Source organism: Lissotriton vulgaris, chromosome 1_1 (assembly GCF_964263255.1).
Source record: "Lissotriton vulgaris chromosome 1_1, aLisVul1.2, whole genome shotgun sequence".
Lineage (NCBI taxonomy): Eukaryota > Metazoa > Chordata > Amphibia > Caudata > Salamandridae > Lissotriton > Lissotriton vulgaris.
The window spans coordinates 1,490,386,104-1,490,403,024 of NC_141685.1; the positions used below are offsets into that span (position 1 = coordinate 1,490,386,104).

At 40.2% G+C, this 16,921-nt stretch overlaps 1 protein-coding gene across 6 annotated transcripts in view; it reads left to right on the top strand.

Annotated features, from left to right (window-relative positions):
* Window positions 1-16,921, top strand: part of PHTF2 (putative homeodomain transcription factor 2) — a 589,432-nt gene that overhangs the window by 260,309 nt on the left and 312,202 nt on the right. For all 6 annotated transcript variants that reach the window (XM_086967374.1, XM_086967375.1, XM_086967378.1 and 3 more), the window contains one exon: window positions 12,140-12,219. In XM_086967374.1, the coding sequence (XP_086823500.1) occupies window positions 12,175-12,219 (45 nt within the window). In that variant the 5' untranslated portion in view covers window positions 12,140-12,174. The remainder of the gene's footprint in view (window positions 1-12,139; window positions 12,220-16,921) is intronic.

Genomic DNA, 16,921 nt, shown 5'->3' on the forward strand with positions numbered 1-16,921 from the left:
ATGAGCCAATATATTAGATCACTAAACTTCCATGGTTATGGTTAGCTATTCAACCATAATGTCCGCCATTTCACTGCTCTTGATGTCTAACTTCATCTAACATCACAAAATAAATTCTAACCAATGACATCACAGGTGACAGCACATATTCTTTCATCTGTGACTTAACATAACCACAAACGTTTCAATTTTCTAAATGTATCTGCTGCCATTGAAAATACTTATTTTTTTCCTGTATACAGTTTCTGAATGAACATCTAGAGGTTCTGCATCCTTAAAACCCTGTTTAAATTGTTTAACGAGTGCTTGTGTAATGTGTCTGCAGCAGCCTTCTTAAGGAATAAGTTACGTGGGAAACAGCTAGATGTTGACTTTAGTAATGCAGGCTTAACACATCATTTTATGATATTCATGATATCTAAATTGTGAGGGCAACCTTTTCTTCTGTATTATCTACGATGGTATGTGGATGTTGACATTGGCACTGCAGCCTTACAACTACTTTCGGTATGCATGATAAGTTTGGAAGTGCAGTTACAAGCTCCTGTAGATATTGTTTTGTCAGGATATTTTTTTTAATTTTCAAAGGTTAAAGCATTATACAGGACTCAGACATGACCATGCAAAACAAACCTAACAGCCATTATAGAACAAAGTCCAATTACGCTTCACCCGTCCCCAGGCCCCTCTCACTATGCAGCTCATTGACACCCTCACATGAACAACCCCCACCCAGTGTTGTGGTCCCTCCCATATCTCAGTCCGCCTCGAACTGCCCGTCCCCAAGACCTGCGCCAAGCTCCATCCCCTCCCAAGTCCCCCAGATTTTCTTATATTTATGCATGCACCCTACGCCTCATATTTATCATTCTCTCCTTGACCATACACATTTCCATCCCCTCCAGTCACTTCTGCCAACCTCCAGCAGAGCTGATTGGTGGGTGTATTCCAACATTCAGCCCCTCTCACACACATTTCCCCCCCCCCCCCCCTCCACAATCCCTCTGGGTATAGAGAGCTGAAAGCCCACTAGACACCAGGAATATTGCTTAAACAATAAAGGTGGAGGGTTGCTATGGTGCTCCCAGGCATTGGACCATGCCCCATCCCATAACTGGCCCTGTAGGCTTTCTGCAGAAAGCCCGCTGAATTCCAGGGATATTAAAAAAAATAATTTGTTGTGGCTCACCCATCCTGACATCATACCGCACTTATGTTATAATGGATTTATACTGCGCACTAATACTCCAGAGTGTTCTGGCGCGAAATAGAACAGTGACCCGATTGAATGAAACCAGTTAACATAACTGCTTGAAGAGGAAGGTTTTCAGTTGCTTTTTAAAAAGTATGAAGCTTTGGATGTGCCGCAATGCCGAAAGCAAAGAATTCCAGAAGGTAGCTGCTTTGACAGACAAAGACTGGCTCCTCAACCGCAATCTGCGGAAACGTGGGATCTTCATCCGTCTCGGGGAGGCTGAGCGCAGCGGTCTGTTAGGAATATATAAGGAAAAACGCTTCCTAATGTGCAATGGTCCACGATAGTGCAAAGCTCTAGGAGCCTGAGAGAGAGCCTTAAATTGCACTCTCTGGGTCACAGGCAGCCAATGCAGCTCACGTAGTTGCTGTTTTACGCTATACCTTCCAGAGATGTTAAACAGAAGTCTAGCCGCGGCATTCTGTATGATCTGAAGCTTATTTTGTAGGTACCCAGGGATACCCACATACAGGGCATTGGCGTAGTCCATGCGGGAGAGAATAAGAGCCCGCAGGACCATCTCCTTGGCAGATCTTAGAAGAACATGAAAGAACCTTCTCTGTGCTTTAAGGGTGCTAAAGCAAACTCCAGTGAGTTTCTTAATTTGCACCCAAAACTGCAGATCCTCCTCAAACCAGACTCCAAGATTTTTTGCTGGGGCGCCCACAGAGTTAGGGCGGGGATAATCAGAGGGCCATAGAGACTCCCTGAAGGCGGGCGGGAACTGGCCAAATAGAAGTCTTTCTCTGCTGCCCCGACCAAAGCCTACAGCATTTCTGTCCCAATGTTCAAGGGAGGGGAAGTTTGCATTCTTTTGGATGCAGTTTTGATGTAGGGGCTGGTAAAGTGGGAATTCCCATTTCCTCTCACTTTCCACAGTGAATGGCCTCCATATTCAGACTCTTGGGGCAACTGGAAACCTTGGAATCCTACGAATTCCGGACATTTCTGAAGCCTATAGACCCAGGTGAATCCAGGTTGGTGTGACTTGTGTACATACTACTACGTTTTCTTACCCAGAATGCTGTGCAGACTCCAAACGTTGCCTACATCTGTGCATTTCCCTTTCTTTTCTGTGAGGGAAAGTTCCCAGAAACTTCAGTGATCCACAAATTCCTACCAGCAGCATTCCCACACTTCCTCCGATAAAAACAGTTCCCCACAAGTACAGTTAACCGCTATTCCTAGACTCATTATCTTGGGCACATTACAAGATGCATAGGTTTCTGTCATACACAGTTTTCATTCATCGGATATTACCATATGTATTGGTGCATGGATAGTTCACAATGAAATATAATTATAAGCTGCAGCTCAGTTGTTGGCTCTAGATATCGCATGTTTTTAAACAACCGACAAACAGTATATACCCCTATGTCCAGAAGGGTCTGATGGATTTAACAATATACTACTTTTGTAAATTGGCCATGGGGACAAAAATATTACAGATGAAAACATTGTCACCTATTTGTTTTATTTTCCTACTTTCATTTTTTTGTTTGTTTAGTGATTCATTTATTTGGGAAAAGTATGAGCAGGGCTCCTGGAATTATGCGGCAGGGGAGGGCCAAATTATGCTGCAGGTTGAGTAAATTATGATTTATAAAGCAAGAGAAATCTAATTATGCAGCATAATGCGGCACATTTGGTAAGAGTATTACTACATTATTTTGTCATTTGTCCACTGGGAATTGGTTGCCACTCATCAGTGGCTGGTTCAAAACATAAGGTGCTACAAGGGACTTGTTTAAAAAAACCGTTGATTCTTGGTTGACGTGTGGTTTAACAATTTCCACCCTTGTGTATCCAACAGGATATCTGATTCAATTCAAAGCAACATAAATGCAGGGAAGGTAAAAAGACAAAAGAGAGCTGGAGAAGGTGGGTTTGTACTGAAATAAATCTTTACTTCAAATAAATGATGCGGGATGAAAACATAAGTAAATTCAAGCAGTGAGAGTCATGAACTAAGAAAGAAAATCAATTACTCAATAATTCACAACCCTACATATCAGCTCCAAATGATTTCAACAAACAACCCAGATTAAATGATAAAACGTGGTTGTAAGATGGCGTCAAACGACAGCATTTACAGGAGATGATAACTAGATGTCGACGTTTCGGTCTTGATAGTGTTCATCAATAAGACCTTCATCAGGACGATGTTGTGTTTCAATGCTGTGAACAACTCCCTATATAAAAATAAATCAATTATGATTATAAACCTATTAAAAAATAAATCAATTAACACTTATTCTCGACCCTACCAAAGCTCTATGAACAAACAATTTATTCTCATGTAGAGAAGCAACCACCCCTTCCTGGTGATGTTTCTCTGCAGTTAAAAATTAAATGAACGGTCAATGTGACCGAATTTTGACTTGTGCGGATATTAACGTTTGAACATTGTTGATGAAACATTCAATCCAGCATTATTGTAACATTTTTAAAAATTTTTTTTTTAAAAAAACCATTAGTAATCCTTGCTTGTAGAGTTTTAAGAAAAACCTAAACTTAATGTATCTCATCAAGGAAGACTTAGCATGTCAGGACATTTTCATAAAGTCATCCAAAGGCACACTTTTAAAAAGGACCAATTTTTTGGGGTACCTAGTTTAAACAGAGCAACAGTGTCTGAATTGTTCCACAGTTAGAAGGTCCTAAGCAGATTAATTTGTGACACATATTAGTACATAACTGGGCAACATTACATTTTTCAGAATTATAATCATTTGACAAGTAAATGAAAACACAGAGTTTAAAAAATACATTCGAGTTTGTCATCATGAATCATATTTCTATGTCACAACATGGCAAGGATGGTAATCCATATCATACCGGAGAGTGTTTAGAAAGGGCCGCATACAGGTATTCAGGCGGTCTATGGAGCAATCTACAGAAAGAAAAGACCCCATCAGTCTATGTGACCAGGCCAATGGTCCATATAAATCAAATTAATAGAGTGAAAAATTACCTTAAAACTAGTCAAAGGTAAGCCCACGTTTATGAATTGTGGTGGATAGTCCAGGCAAACTAGTTGGCTGTTGAATCCGGAGCCAAGAGAAATCATAAATATTAGAACCGATTAAGACGCGAGGGATTCTTTATTTTAACTGGTAGACATTCGTTTAAAAGAATATATTTCACTGGGGAGAAATAGTTGCAGGGCTCCACGAATTAAGTGATTTTATGAAACTGACAATGCTCTAAAAGAGCGTGAAGTCTCGCCTAAGGTCGAGTGCAAAACCTCGTATTAGGTTTTAACTAACAGTATTAGTATTAGTACGGAGCGCAAAAAGCCTCGCATTTAGTCAAACTAGCAATGCTAAATTAGAGCATAAAAAAGCACTCGTCTTCTCACTGGACTTACTTTTTTCAAGGACGACGCCGGCAACACGGAAGAGACACCTTCGGTTAGTCACAATACAAAGGCTGAGTCAATGACCGGGGATGTTTATACTCGTTGACCCGGAAGTAATTAAAACGAATACGAAGGAAAAATACTGAAATGCTTAAATGTTCAGTATTTGAGCTGCCAAGTAAAATAAAATTAAAAATAAACTTAAGGGACGCACACGTGGCAGTAGAAATTTCACTAAAGCTTCGGGTGTAATCTAATTCAGGAAAAAGGGAGGCGCCATTTTAGAACTGGTAACAATATCCAAAAACTAACAATGGACAATTCGTAAAAAAGAAGAAGAAAGTGGGAGACATATTAGAATGGGAATAAATCCGAATGAGTCATAGGTACCAGGGGAAGGTTTATGTTGCAGACACAATTATGATTGACTGATGACAAAAACGATCACAAAAAGGTACATCTTTAATCACTAGTAAACAATGATGAAATCAACAGACATTAATGATCTTCATACCATGGATAGTTGAGAAATGTTTGCTTTTCTCATTTTGGCAGTTGAGAAGATGTTAACTATGTTCCTTTCTAACTAAGACAAGCCAGGGCGTGCCATTCTGTATATAAGTTAAGGCCCCTTTTAACCGAGTCGGCTAAGCAAATCCAACGTTGCTCTTTGATAGTTAGTAGATGATCAACATTTGGTTGACGAATGCTGGGTTTCACGACTTCAACAACCCACCATTGAAAATCATTTTCAGTGTGGTTTGTAAGAGAGAAGTGCTCAACCAGCGGAGCATTTTCAGTGTGGCAGCGAATCCTTGATTGATGTTGTAGGATTCTTTTTTTAATAGGTTGGGTTGTTTTTCCGAAATACCTCAAACCACAAGGGCATTCAATGCAATACACGACATTGGTCGTATTGCAATTTGAAAAATTCCTAAGTTTGTAGCATTTGTTGTTAAACTCAAAATGCTTGATGTTAGAGGTTGTGTTACATGCCAGGCAATGGTTACATTTGTAATGTCCCTGCAAGGGACTCAATTGTCGCATATTGTCGACAATGTTGGGCTCTTTATTCTCTTTGTATGCATGTACCAAACGATCTCTGAGGTTTTTCGCTCTCTTGAAGGCAAAAAGTGGCTTATCGGTCAATTCAGGTAAGTCTGAGAGCAAAGACCAGTTTTTGGAAATCACTTTTTTGATGGAATTCGTGGAAGTCCCAAAAGTTGTAACACAAACTAGTTTCGGTTCTGTGGCTTTGGCTTTCACTTGTAATAGTGATTCCCGATTGTTATACCAGGCACGTTTTAAGGAATGTTTCAAAAGCCTGTTTGGATAGCCACGGGCTTTTGGGACTTCCACGAATTCCATCAAAAAAGTGATTTCCAAAAACTGGTCTTTGCTCTCAGACTTACCTGAATTGACCGATAAGCCACTTTTTGCCTTCAAGAGAGCGAAAAACCTCAGAGATCGTTTGGTACATGCATACAAAGAGAATAAAGAGCCCAACATTGTCGACAATATGCGACAATTGAGTCCCTTGCAGGGACATTACAAATGTAACCATTGCCTGGCATGTAACACAACCTCTAACATCAAGCATTTTGAGTTTAACAACAAATGCTACAAACTTAGGAATTTTTCAAATTGCAATACGACCAATGTCGTGTATTGCATTGAATGCCCTTGTGGTTTGAGGTATTTCGGAAAAACAACCCAACCTATTAAAAAAAGAATCCTACAACATCAATCAAGGATTCGCTGCCACACTGAAAATGCTCCGCTGGTTGAGCACTTCTCTCTTACAAACCACACTGAAAATGATTTTCAATGGTGGGTTGTTGAAGTCGTGAAACCCAGCATTCGTCAACCAAATGTTGATCATCTACTAACTATCAAAGAGCAACGTTGGATTTGCTTAGCCGACTCGGTTAAAAGGGGCCTTAACTTATATACAGAATGGCACGCCCTGGCTTGTCTTAGTTAGAAAGGAACATAGTTAACATCTTCTCAACTGCCAAAATGAGAAAAGCAAACATTTCTCAACTATCCATGGTATGAAGATCATTAATGTCTGTTGATTTCATCATTGTTTACTAGTGATTAAAGATGTACCTTTTTGTGATCGTTTTTGTCATCAGTCAATCATAATTGTGTCTGCAACATAAACCTTCCCCTGGTACCTATGACTCATTCGGATTTATTCCCATTCTAATATGTCTCCCACTTTCTTCTTCTTTTTTACGAATTGTCCATTGTTAGTTTTTGGATATTGTTACCAGTTCTAAAATGGCGCCTCCCTTTTTCCTGAATTAGATTACACCCGAAGCTTTAGTGAAATTTCTACTGCCACGTGTGCGTCCCTTAAGTTTATTTTTAATTTTATTTTACTTGGCAGCTCAAATACTGAACATTTAAGCATTTCAGTATTTTTCCTTCGTATTCGTTTTAATTACTTCCGGGTCAACGAGTATAAACATCCCCGGTCATTGACTCAGCCTTTGTATTGTGACTAACCGAAGGTGTCTCTTCCGTGTTGCCGGCGTCGTCCTTGAAAAAAGTAAGTCCAGTGAGAAGACGAGTGCTTTTTTATGCTCTAATTTAGCATTGCTAGTTTGACTAAATGCGAGGCTTTTTGCGCTCCGTACTAATACTAATACTGTTAGTTAAAACCTAATACGAGGTTTTGCACTCGACCTTAGGCGAGACTTCACGCTCTTTTAGAGCATTGTCAGTTTCATAAAATCACTTAATTCGTGGAGCCCTGCAACTATTTCTCCCCAGTGAAATATATTCTTTTAAACGAATGTCTACCAGTTAAAATAAAGAATCCCTCGCGTCTTAATCGGTTCTAATATTTATGATTTCTCTTGGCTCCGGATTCAACAGCCAACTAGTTTGCCTGGACTATCCACCACAATTCATAAACGTGGGCTTACCTTTGACTAGTTTTAAGGTAATTTTTCACTCTATTAATTTGATTTATATGGACCATTGGCCTGGTCACATAGACTGATGGGGTCTTTTCTTTCTGTAGATTGCTCCATAGACCGCCTGAATACCTGTATGCGGCCCTTTCTAAACACTCTCCGGTATGATATGGATTACCATCCTTGCCATGTTGTGACATAGAAATATGATTCATGATGACAAACTCGAATGTATTTTTTAAACTCTGTGTTTTCATTTACTTGTCAAATGATTATAATTCTGAAAAATGTAATGTTGCCCAGTTATGTACTAATATGTGTCACAAATTAATCTGCTTAGGACCTTCTAACTGTGGAACAATTCAGACACTGTTGCTCTGTTTAAACTAGGTACCCCAAAAAATTGGTCCTTTTTAAAAGTGTGCCTTTGGATGACTTTATGAAAATGTCCTGACATGCTAAGTCTTCCTTGATGAGATACATTAAGTTTAGGTTTTTCTTAAAACTCTACAAGCAAGGATTACTAATGGTTTTTTAAAAAAAAAAAATTTTTAAAAATGTTTCAATAATGCTGGATTGAATGTTTCATCAACAATGTTCAAACGTTAATATCCGCACAAGTCAAAATTCGGTCACATTGACCGTTCATTTAATTTTTAACTGCAGAGAAACATCACCAGGAAGGGGTGGTTGCTTCTCTACATGAGAATAAATTGTTTGTTCATAGAGCTTTGGTAGGGTCGAGAATAAGTGTTAATTGATTTATTTTTTAATAGGTTTATAATCATAATTGATTTATTTTTATATAGGGAGTTGTTCACAGCATTGAAACACAACATCGTCCTGATGAAGGTCTTATTGATGAACACTATCAAGACCGAAACGTCGACATCTAGTTATCATCTCCTGTAAATGCTGTCGTTTGACGCCATCTTACAACCACGTTTTATCATTTAATCTGGGTTGTTTGTTGAAATCATTTGGAGCTGATATGTAGGGTTGTGAATTATTGAGTAATTGATTTTCTTTCTTAGTTCATGACTCTCACTGCTTGAATTTACTTATGTTTTCATCCCGCATCATTTATTTGAAGTAAAGATTTATTTCAGTACAAACCCACCTTCTCCAGCTCTCTTTTGTCTTTTTACCTTCCCTGCATTTATGTTGCTTTGAATTGAATCAGATATCCTGTTGGATACACAAGGGTGGAAATTGTTAAACCACACGTCAACCAAGAATCAACGGTTTTTTTAAACAAGTCCCTTGTAGCACCTTATGTTTTGAACCAGAAACTGCCCAAGCCTACAAGGGTTTATTGGGTTACCCCTGTGTAAAAACTCATCAGTGGCAGTATAACACGCCCATTTAGCAACAAGCAACAGTAAGATGACAAGTCAACCTTGGAAAGGGCCTTCCGCTGCGTGGCAAAATGAGTCTGCATTTTTAGTAAGTTTTGAATTGTTTGAACTAGAAACAGTGTTTTGGGGTTAAACTCTGCGGATTATGCATCAGATGATGAATTATGTTGCAAATGTGACAAAACTACAATAATACGAAAAACACAGCAGCCTCACAATTGCACAATTCCAAGGGCCCTGACTATAAGTGATCCACACAAATCACCCTTTGCCCAATCCAGAATTTGGCCAGCTTTCAGAAATGTATAGCTTTCTTTCGTCACCGGTGGTTGTAACAAACCGTTTCCACTACAAACTGCAAGTGGGTAGAAATGACAAAAAATAGGAACCGTCAACTACCACTTGCAGAAATGCAAACACTGTGGTAAAAAACGCATATTTATTTGGAACTCTGCTTTTTCCTGAAAGGTGTTAAATATTTATTGGCACACGAAATTCTTTGATGTAATTTTTAGAAAAAGAACATGCGCTCTTTCTTGCACCAGACTTTTGTCACATCGCTGCCCTGCCCCTCCTTAAAAATAAATAAATAATTGAATAATTGCTATAATTTGTCTTTTCTCTGTTAAATTCTCAGGAATCCCAAATGGGTAACTATAGAAACCCCAACTTAGGGGTAAAAAAGGATAGGCATTTGGCCAGTATACCTATTGTAAGAAACTTATGACTGCTTAAAAGTGAAGTTCATCAAACAAGGCTCTGCACAGCAGGGGGATGAGGGTGTCTCACCAGTTAAGTGGATGCATAGTTTGTATTATCAAAAAAATGTTGAGACCCCAAGTAAGCAAGAGCAGGCAGACCCTGAAGCAGAGGTCAGACCCGGGACCAGGGTTCAATTCCCGACGCGGCAGGGTCTTGAGCTCAAATGTCCATGGACTCGATAATTCTCGCTTCTGGTGCCTGACCTAATCATGGGTTCACACTCTGCAACTCTGGGCATTAAGTTTGCTTAATCTCCACAACGGCCCCCCGCGGCGGGATGCCTGGCTTTCACCTTGGGGATGCCCTGTAGGGGCTATCTCACAGGGAAAAACCAGGACGGGTTCCCAAGGCAAGCGCGGAGATACCCCTTCGGGGGTCGATTCTGGCGCTATATAAGAAACATAATAATAATAATAATAATAATAATAATAATAAAGGCCTTTGGCATTCTGTTTTATTATATCACCATAATCCCTGATGGCAACATAGGACCTTATTACAGTTACCTATTTAGCGTACTTTATACCTATGCAGACATACACACGCTATGCTAGTAAAAATAAATATTGTTTGGCTTGTATACATGGACATTGAGAAGTATTATTATGAGACAAAGTCCAAATTATGTGTAGTCACCATAATACAGTATATCTAACTTGGACTCTGAAAAGTGCTGGAAAATGATAATGTTCTCGAGCTTGATCACTTGTTTTTCCACCGCTCCTTAAATATGTCACAATCCACATCCAGTTATTTAAATATTCTTTTCTATAATCAACATCGTTTCATTGCTATTTATATCAAGATAGTATTGGAGCTTAATTTAAGGTATGGATTTCATACACTGAGTCTGCATTACAGCAAACAAATAGTTTCAATCTCGTTGGGCCTGTTGCTCAGAACTCGCCTTTTTATATTTTTACAGTCTCCGGTATAAATGTTTTCTAAAGATTCGTAGACCGAACACGACCTCGAGAGCTGGAGCCATGCTAGATGTTCAGGGTAAGCGCTGACTGCAGATGGTTCCCTTGCAAATGTTTTTTTCATTATGTGATGCGTTGCCTGAACTCTGGCATGGCCGAGGCGCTCGTAATATCACCAGTCTAAGTACTTTAATGCTTGTTATATTCACAGCATGTTCTAGTGCTTCTAATGCGAGATATACACAAATTACAGCAATTTTGGATGAATCCATGAAGCTCAATACGTCAGTTCAAATTTTTCATCTGCATATTTTGTGTTATTTTTTTATCCAAAACTATTCAAACAAGGCGAATGTTTTGAATTTTTTTTTAAATGTCAGACATTTTGTAGGAAAACTCTGCAAATACCCATTGTTAGAGAAGTAGCTCATTAAAACATTTTTGTGGTAAAAACTAGCACACAAACTGTTTTGAAACTATTTTGTTATGTTGTGCAAAGTATGCTGTAGGTAAGCCGCATTAAACTTAGTTGTGAAGTTGTTAATTCCCACATGCCCACTGATCTGTTTTGGTGTCTTCGAAGGTTGTATGACAGAACAACACGGGCTATTACCACGCGTGCCATTACAACGCTGTTTTTACAACGCAAGTCTTTACAATGACTTGCGCTGGATAGTGGAATAGTTTAATTTTCTATTGCAACTCCAGCCCACGTTACAGTAGGGAAGGTGTTGGATAGAAAATTAAACTATTCCCTATCAAACAGCGCCCACCAGCGCAAGTCGTTGTAACGACTTGCGTTGTAACAGCAGCGTAGTAATGGCAGCGCGTGGTAATGCCTGCGTTGTAAAGGCTGCTCACCGTCTTCGAATTGCGGCATTCTAGCGGCTTTCTAACCTGTGTAATGCATTGTGGCGTTGCGCGCCTCAATGCGTAAATACCATATAGTGTGACAGGAGTTATTGTCAGTGCATTAGGAACAGCACTTGACCAGTGGGGTAGACGTGCACGCAGTGAACTCCTCAGGTAATAATTGTTGTTGGCAAAGACAAAGCAAAGCACCTGTCCTGATCTCTGTTGGACCACAGCCCAGAATATCCTCCCCTATTAGTGACTCACGCAGGAGACTCCATTTGAGGCATTCCACAAAAACGTACGAATATACATCTTTTAGACGTGTGGCTCATCGAAAGTGACATTTCTTGCCTGATGTACATTGTACTTCTTTACTGTTTGAAACCTGGGCAGACCTTGACTAACAGTTTCTCAGAAACGTGCTTTTGCGTTTGTACGTGCTAATTAAATGTCGGAGGTGGAGCTGTTTAGTTGACGGCCGCATGAATGTGCTGTTGTTACAGCAACAGATTGGCGGTGACGTTGTCAAACCTGTTGCTGAAATAGTAATGAGGTAGGATGTAATGTTAGTCCCAACACCCACCCCTCGGTGTTCGGATAACCAAAGCGCTGCCAGTGTCTGGTCGTCAGTGCTTCTCTGGAGAGTGTCGGAGTAAAGTCCCGTCTTGTTTTCTCTCCCGCCCTTACCCCCCATGCAGCCTAAAATGAAGCCCGCGTGAGCGTCGAGGAATAAATGGCGTCCAAAGTTACCGATGCTATAGTCTGGTACCAGAAAAAGGTAAGAACGGATTTTGCTTTATCTACTTTCTGCCGATTATTATGTTTTGCCATCGTGCTTGCTGGTCATTTGGCATGGGTATTAATGTTAACATAGACTTTGCATTGATGGTCAGCTTTATAATTCCGCCTTGACCTTTTCCCACCACTGATCATGTTTGGTACTAGCTTTTCAATTCTGTGGGGCATGCAGGCTTACTGCAAATTACATATTATCCTTGAACGTTCCCTCGTTCAACTTTTTTAAAATTTGCTTTGACTGTTTTGTTAATTTCACGTTCATTTGAAAGTATTTGCTTCATGAAGAAAATTATTGTTAACTAATTATATTGTAAGCAACTTATTTCTCTAGCATGAAAGTGACTGGTAGTTGCTGTAGAAGATAAAAGGCGGACATCTCTTTGAGTTCTAGCTCTACTAATTCAGTTTCTTTTTTGTTAAAAGAAGCAATATATTACACTGAAAATATACTTACTATGCTTTCATTTTTTGTCGGGCAACAGAAGCAACAAACCGAGAAAATGTAGAGATACACTTTGGAATATTTGTTTGTGGCTTGTTTACCTTGTGGATACGATCAGTAGGCTAGCAGTAGTTAGTGTATTTAGTAATTTGTTGACTTTGTTTATTATCTGAATTATTTATACCTGACCTGTGGCATTTGACAAAGTCATCTGGAACCAGCCACTTGCCTAATTACCAATGAATGAGTTCAGAGATAAATGTATAGTTGTTATGACGGGTATAACAAATTAATGGAATAATAACACATTTTTTAATTTGAGTCTAACTTAGTTGTTATATTATTATTTGTTATTTTCGTTGTTATTGCTCACAGACTGCCTTTGTTCTGGGATCACAGCGCATTAGGTAGTACCCGTCTTATGCAGAAGACGAGAAAAGCTGGCAGATTGTTGATTTTAAACACTGGATGTGTGTTTGGGCAGGAACAGTCTCCGGCCGCCTTCCCATGTGAAAGTGTGTGCACGGCCTTGTCCACTTCAAGATCCCTCTTCGCCTCAGTCTGATTCAAGTTTCAACCTTCAAAAGATGTATGAAGTGCAACCATTACAAATGGTGAAAAACTGCAGCTGAATAGTTTTGTTCCTGAAAATGTAATTCTCTTAACATATGTTCTCAACTCTCCATCAGGTTGCTGGACCTGGCATTTCATCGAAGATTGAACATTTAATTAAAGTGAAAGTCACTTTCACAGATGTATTATTAGCACCCTTTGTGCACGACTAAGCTTCAGACAGCCGAATGCTGGCACTAGCTACTATTGTTTGCCTGTGTTCTACTTTCAGTAAGTATGAAACATTGGCATTGAGCAGATAGGACAGTTGGCTTTTTTGTTTGCCTGAGTATGGCAGATTATGGGGCAGTTGGTAATAACCTAGTGACCACATGCTGTTGGGCGTTAACTGTTGATTGCCCTTCCCCTTTTTATGTGTCTTTTGCTGGTGGTTAGAATTGTGAGGTGGGCAATTACAAGACCACGCCCTCTGCAGATGGCGTGAAATACGGTTGGAAAGTTGGCATTAAAGCTTAGTTAGAACATTTGAATATTGTGAGCGCTACTTTAGATAGTGGAGTAGCAGCATGTCCAATATTTTTATTTATTTTCAGTCTTCTAGCACGATTCAGACCTGAAGGAGTATCGGAGCACTTTCCTGAGCATAACCGAACCATACATTAGCAGAGATACAGTGGAGTGTTATCTAACAGAACATAATGACATCCGACATTAATGAGAGGGGAGCGTTATCAGTAAGCAGGTTTATAACCAGGCAATTAGGTCTATAAGGATTACTGTAGGAGGAGGGTTTTTAGTTCCATTTTGAAGAGGCTATGCAAGGGGATTATCCTGATGGTAGCTGGCACGGCGTTCCAGATTTTGGGGGTGGCACCAGAGAATGTTTGCTTTAGAGTTCTTAGGTTTCTTATGGTTGGGTAAGTCAGAGGTATTGAGTTAGAACTGCTGAGGGAATGGGAACCACCTGAAATGGTTAACTTATTTGTGAGATAGTTTGGAGAGCCTTAATGTAAGGTTTTGTGGATAATGCATGCCAGTTAAAAGGTAGTTGCTTCAGTGGGAAGCCACTGTGTATGGAGAGGATAGAGGTGATGTGGTCCGAACGTCTTGTGCCTACAACCAGGCAAGCAGCAGAGTGGAGGTCTCCCTTCAAGGGGCAAACTAGATTTTTCAAATGCCAGTTATTATAGAATTGCCACAGTCAGTTTAGAGAGGACCATCAATTGAACTACCGTTTTGAAGTCATCAGCAGGGATTAGTGATTTTGTCCCTTTGAGAAGCTTGAGTTGGAATTGACCACTCTCTGCTGTAGTGTTGATATGAACGTCTAAATTTAGACTAGTGTCAAGTGTAAAGCCTAGAGATTTAACCTTGTCTGTAAGTAGAAGGGTAGAGCCAAGAAGATTTGAGGTTATCTGGAACGCAGTTGGCAGGTTGTAGTGTGTAGGAGATAACAGGAGGAATTCTGTCAGTTTCAGATGGTGGAGCGACACCCATGATCATAAATCTGTAAGAGTTTTTGAGAAGTATGAAAGATTATTTGTGGTAGAGACTCTTGACAAGAGTTGGGGGTCATCTGCACAGAGATGGAAAGAGGTTGTACTCTCCAGGAGGGACCAGAGGGGTTCCATATAAAGATTGAATAGTGTTGGAGATAGAGTTTAGCCTTGTAGTACTCCTTGGCATAGAGGTCGAGAGTTTGAAAGAGTTTACAATTTTTACCTATTGTGAGCCATTGGATAGGCACAATTCTAACTAGTATAGAATTGTACCTTTGATACCCATTCAATCTTCTAGGATTCTTAGGAATGAGTGATCAACTGTATCAAATGCTGAGCATAAGTCTAATAGGACAAGAAGGCAGGAAGGAGTCTCCATTATCCTTAATGCGGATAGAGACCTTGATTATTTTTAGCATAGCAGCCTCTGTACAGTAGCTGGGTCTAGAGCCTGGTGGTCATCAAGGAGTTTGTTTTTCTTGATGTAGTTAAGTTGGTGAGCCACACAGCTTTTCCATAGTTTAGCAAGGAAATGGAAATTGGAGATAGGACAGAGGTTATTCTTCAGAAGAGGAGTTATCTGGTGTTCTTTGAATCCAGTCGGGCACCACACCTTTGCTGAGGGAGGAGTTGATAATTTTTGTCAGGAAAAGGATTAAACTATTTTTTAATGTTTTTTCCTGGGATGATATCCACAAAGTGATATGAAAGTTTGATGGCTGATACTGTAATTTCTAGTGTATGTTTGGATATTGGTTCGAAGTTGGACCAGGTATCAATGGATTTGCATGCGACTGCTACCGGTGGAGGCAGGAGTGAAGTTTGAAATGGATAGTTCAATATTACTTTGTTATTGGGCAGATTGAGTGGAATTTGGAGGAGGGCCCGGGGGTGGATTCCTTAACAAATTCAGTCTTTTTGGTTTGTTTTTTCCCAGCAAGATATCTCTCCAGAAGTATTCCTTTTAGTATTTGAGAATGTTGTTTGTACTCATTGTTCTTAATTATAAGCATTTCAAGGGATTCCTTTGAAGGGTTTTATCGTCTGAGGATCTAAGCATTCTTCCTTCCTCAAAGTTGTTTTGAGAATCATGGTGCTGATTAGGTATTGCATATCTTTTTGACTTTGGGCCTTGCAAGCTTATTAGCTACTTCAGTCAAAGGTAGTAGTTCTCCACTAGATATGTCATGTCCATGTTAGTTTGTGTGCAAGAGTTTTGTGGTGATTTTGAAGCATAGAATAGATTTGTTGATGTTGTTAAAGTCTCAGATCCAAGTTCTAGGTTTCGTGGGTTGGCCGCAGGAGGAGGTTTTAGTGCAAAGGAGAGAAAAGGCCACCAAGAAGTGGTCTGACTAGTCCACAGGTTTAAAAGGAAGGCATTTCACTACATAAAATGAGGTTTAGGATGAACCCTTTTATGGGAGTGAGTGAGGGAGAACAAAATTATATGAGATCATTGTTGTTATTGGAAAGAGATAGTAGGGATACTGCTGAGTCGGATGAATCGCCCCAGTGTAAGTTGATGTCTCTGAGCAGGATGTTATAAGAGTTGTTCGTCAGTCTTGTAGCAATGAATTGGATCCAGTTCAACAGGTTGGCACTCCAAACCCAGAGACTGGGGTTGTTTTAGGTCTGTACATTTATTAGGGAATCTATGGATAAGAGATATACCTCCTCCAATTTTGCCAGATTGGTCTTGGCTGCTGATGTGAAGGCTTGGCTGAGCGTTGGGAGGTTGTCATTACGAACTCCACAGCACCATAATGGCTACACTGAAGACTGACAAGTTTGGTACCAAACTTCTCAGCACATTAAACCCACACTGATGCCAGTGTGGGATTTAATGTAAAATGCACCAGAGGACATCTTAGAGAAACCCCCTGAAAACGTAACCTACAATCCACGTCTGGTCTGAGTGGCTGCAGAGGCTGCCACACAGCAGACATGTTGCTGGACCCCTGGGTGGAGACCCCCCTGCTCTCCTGGGCCTGCAACAATGCACATCCTGGGCGAGGTGCTAGCTCTCCTCCCACAGGATGGGCCGGGGAAGCTTCAAAGGCCTGGCGCCTCTGTGACCTTCTCCAGACCATTTACTGTACTCAGCAACTGGCCCCCACCAGTTCCACCCCCCACTCTGGCAGGAAGTCTGGAGGGAGGTGTGTCAGCCT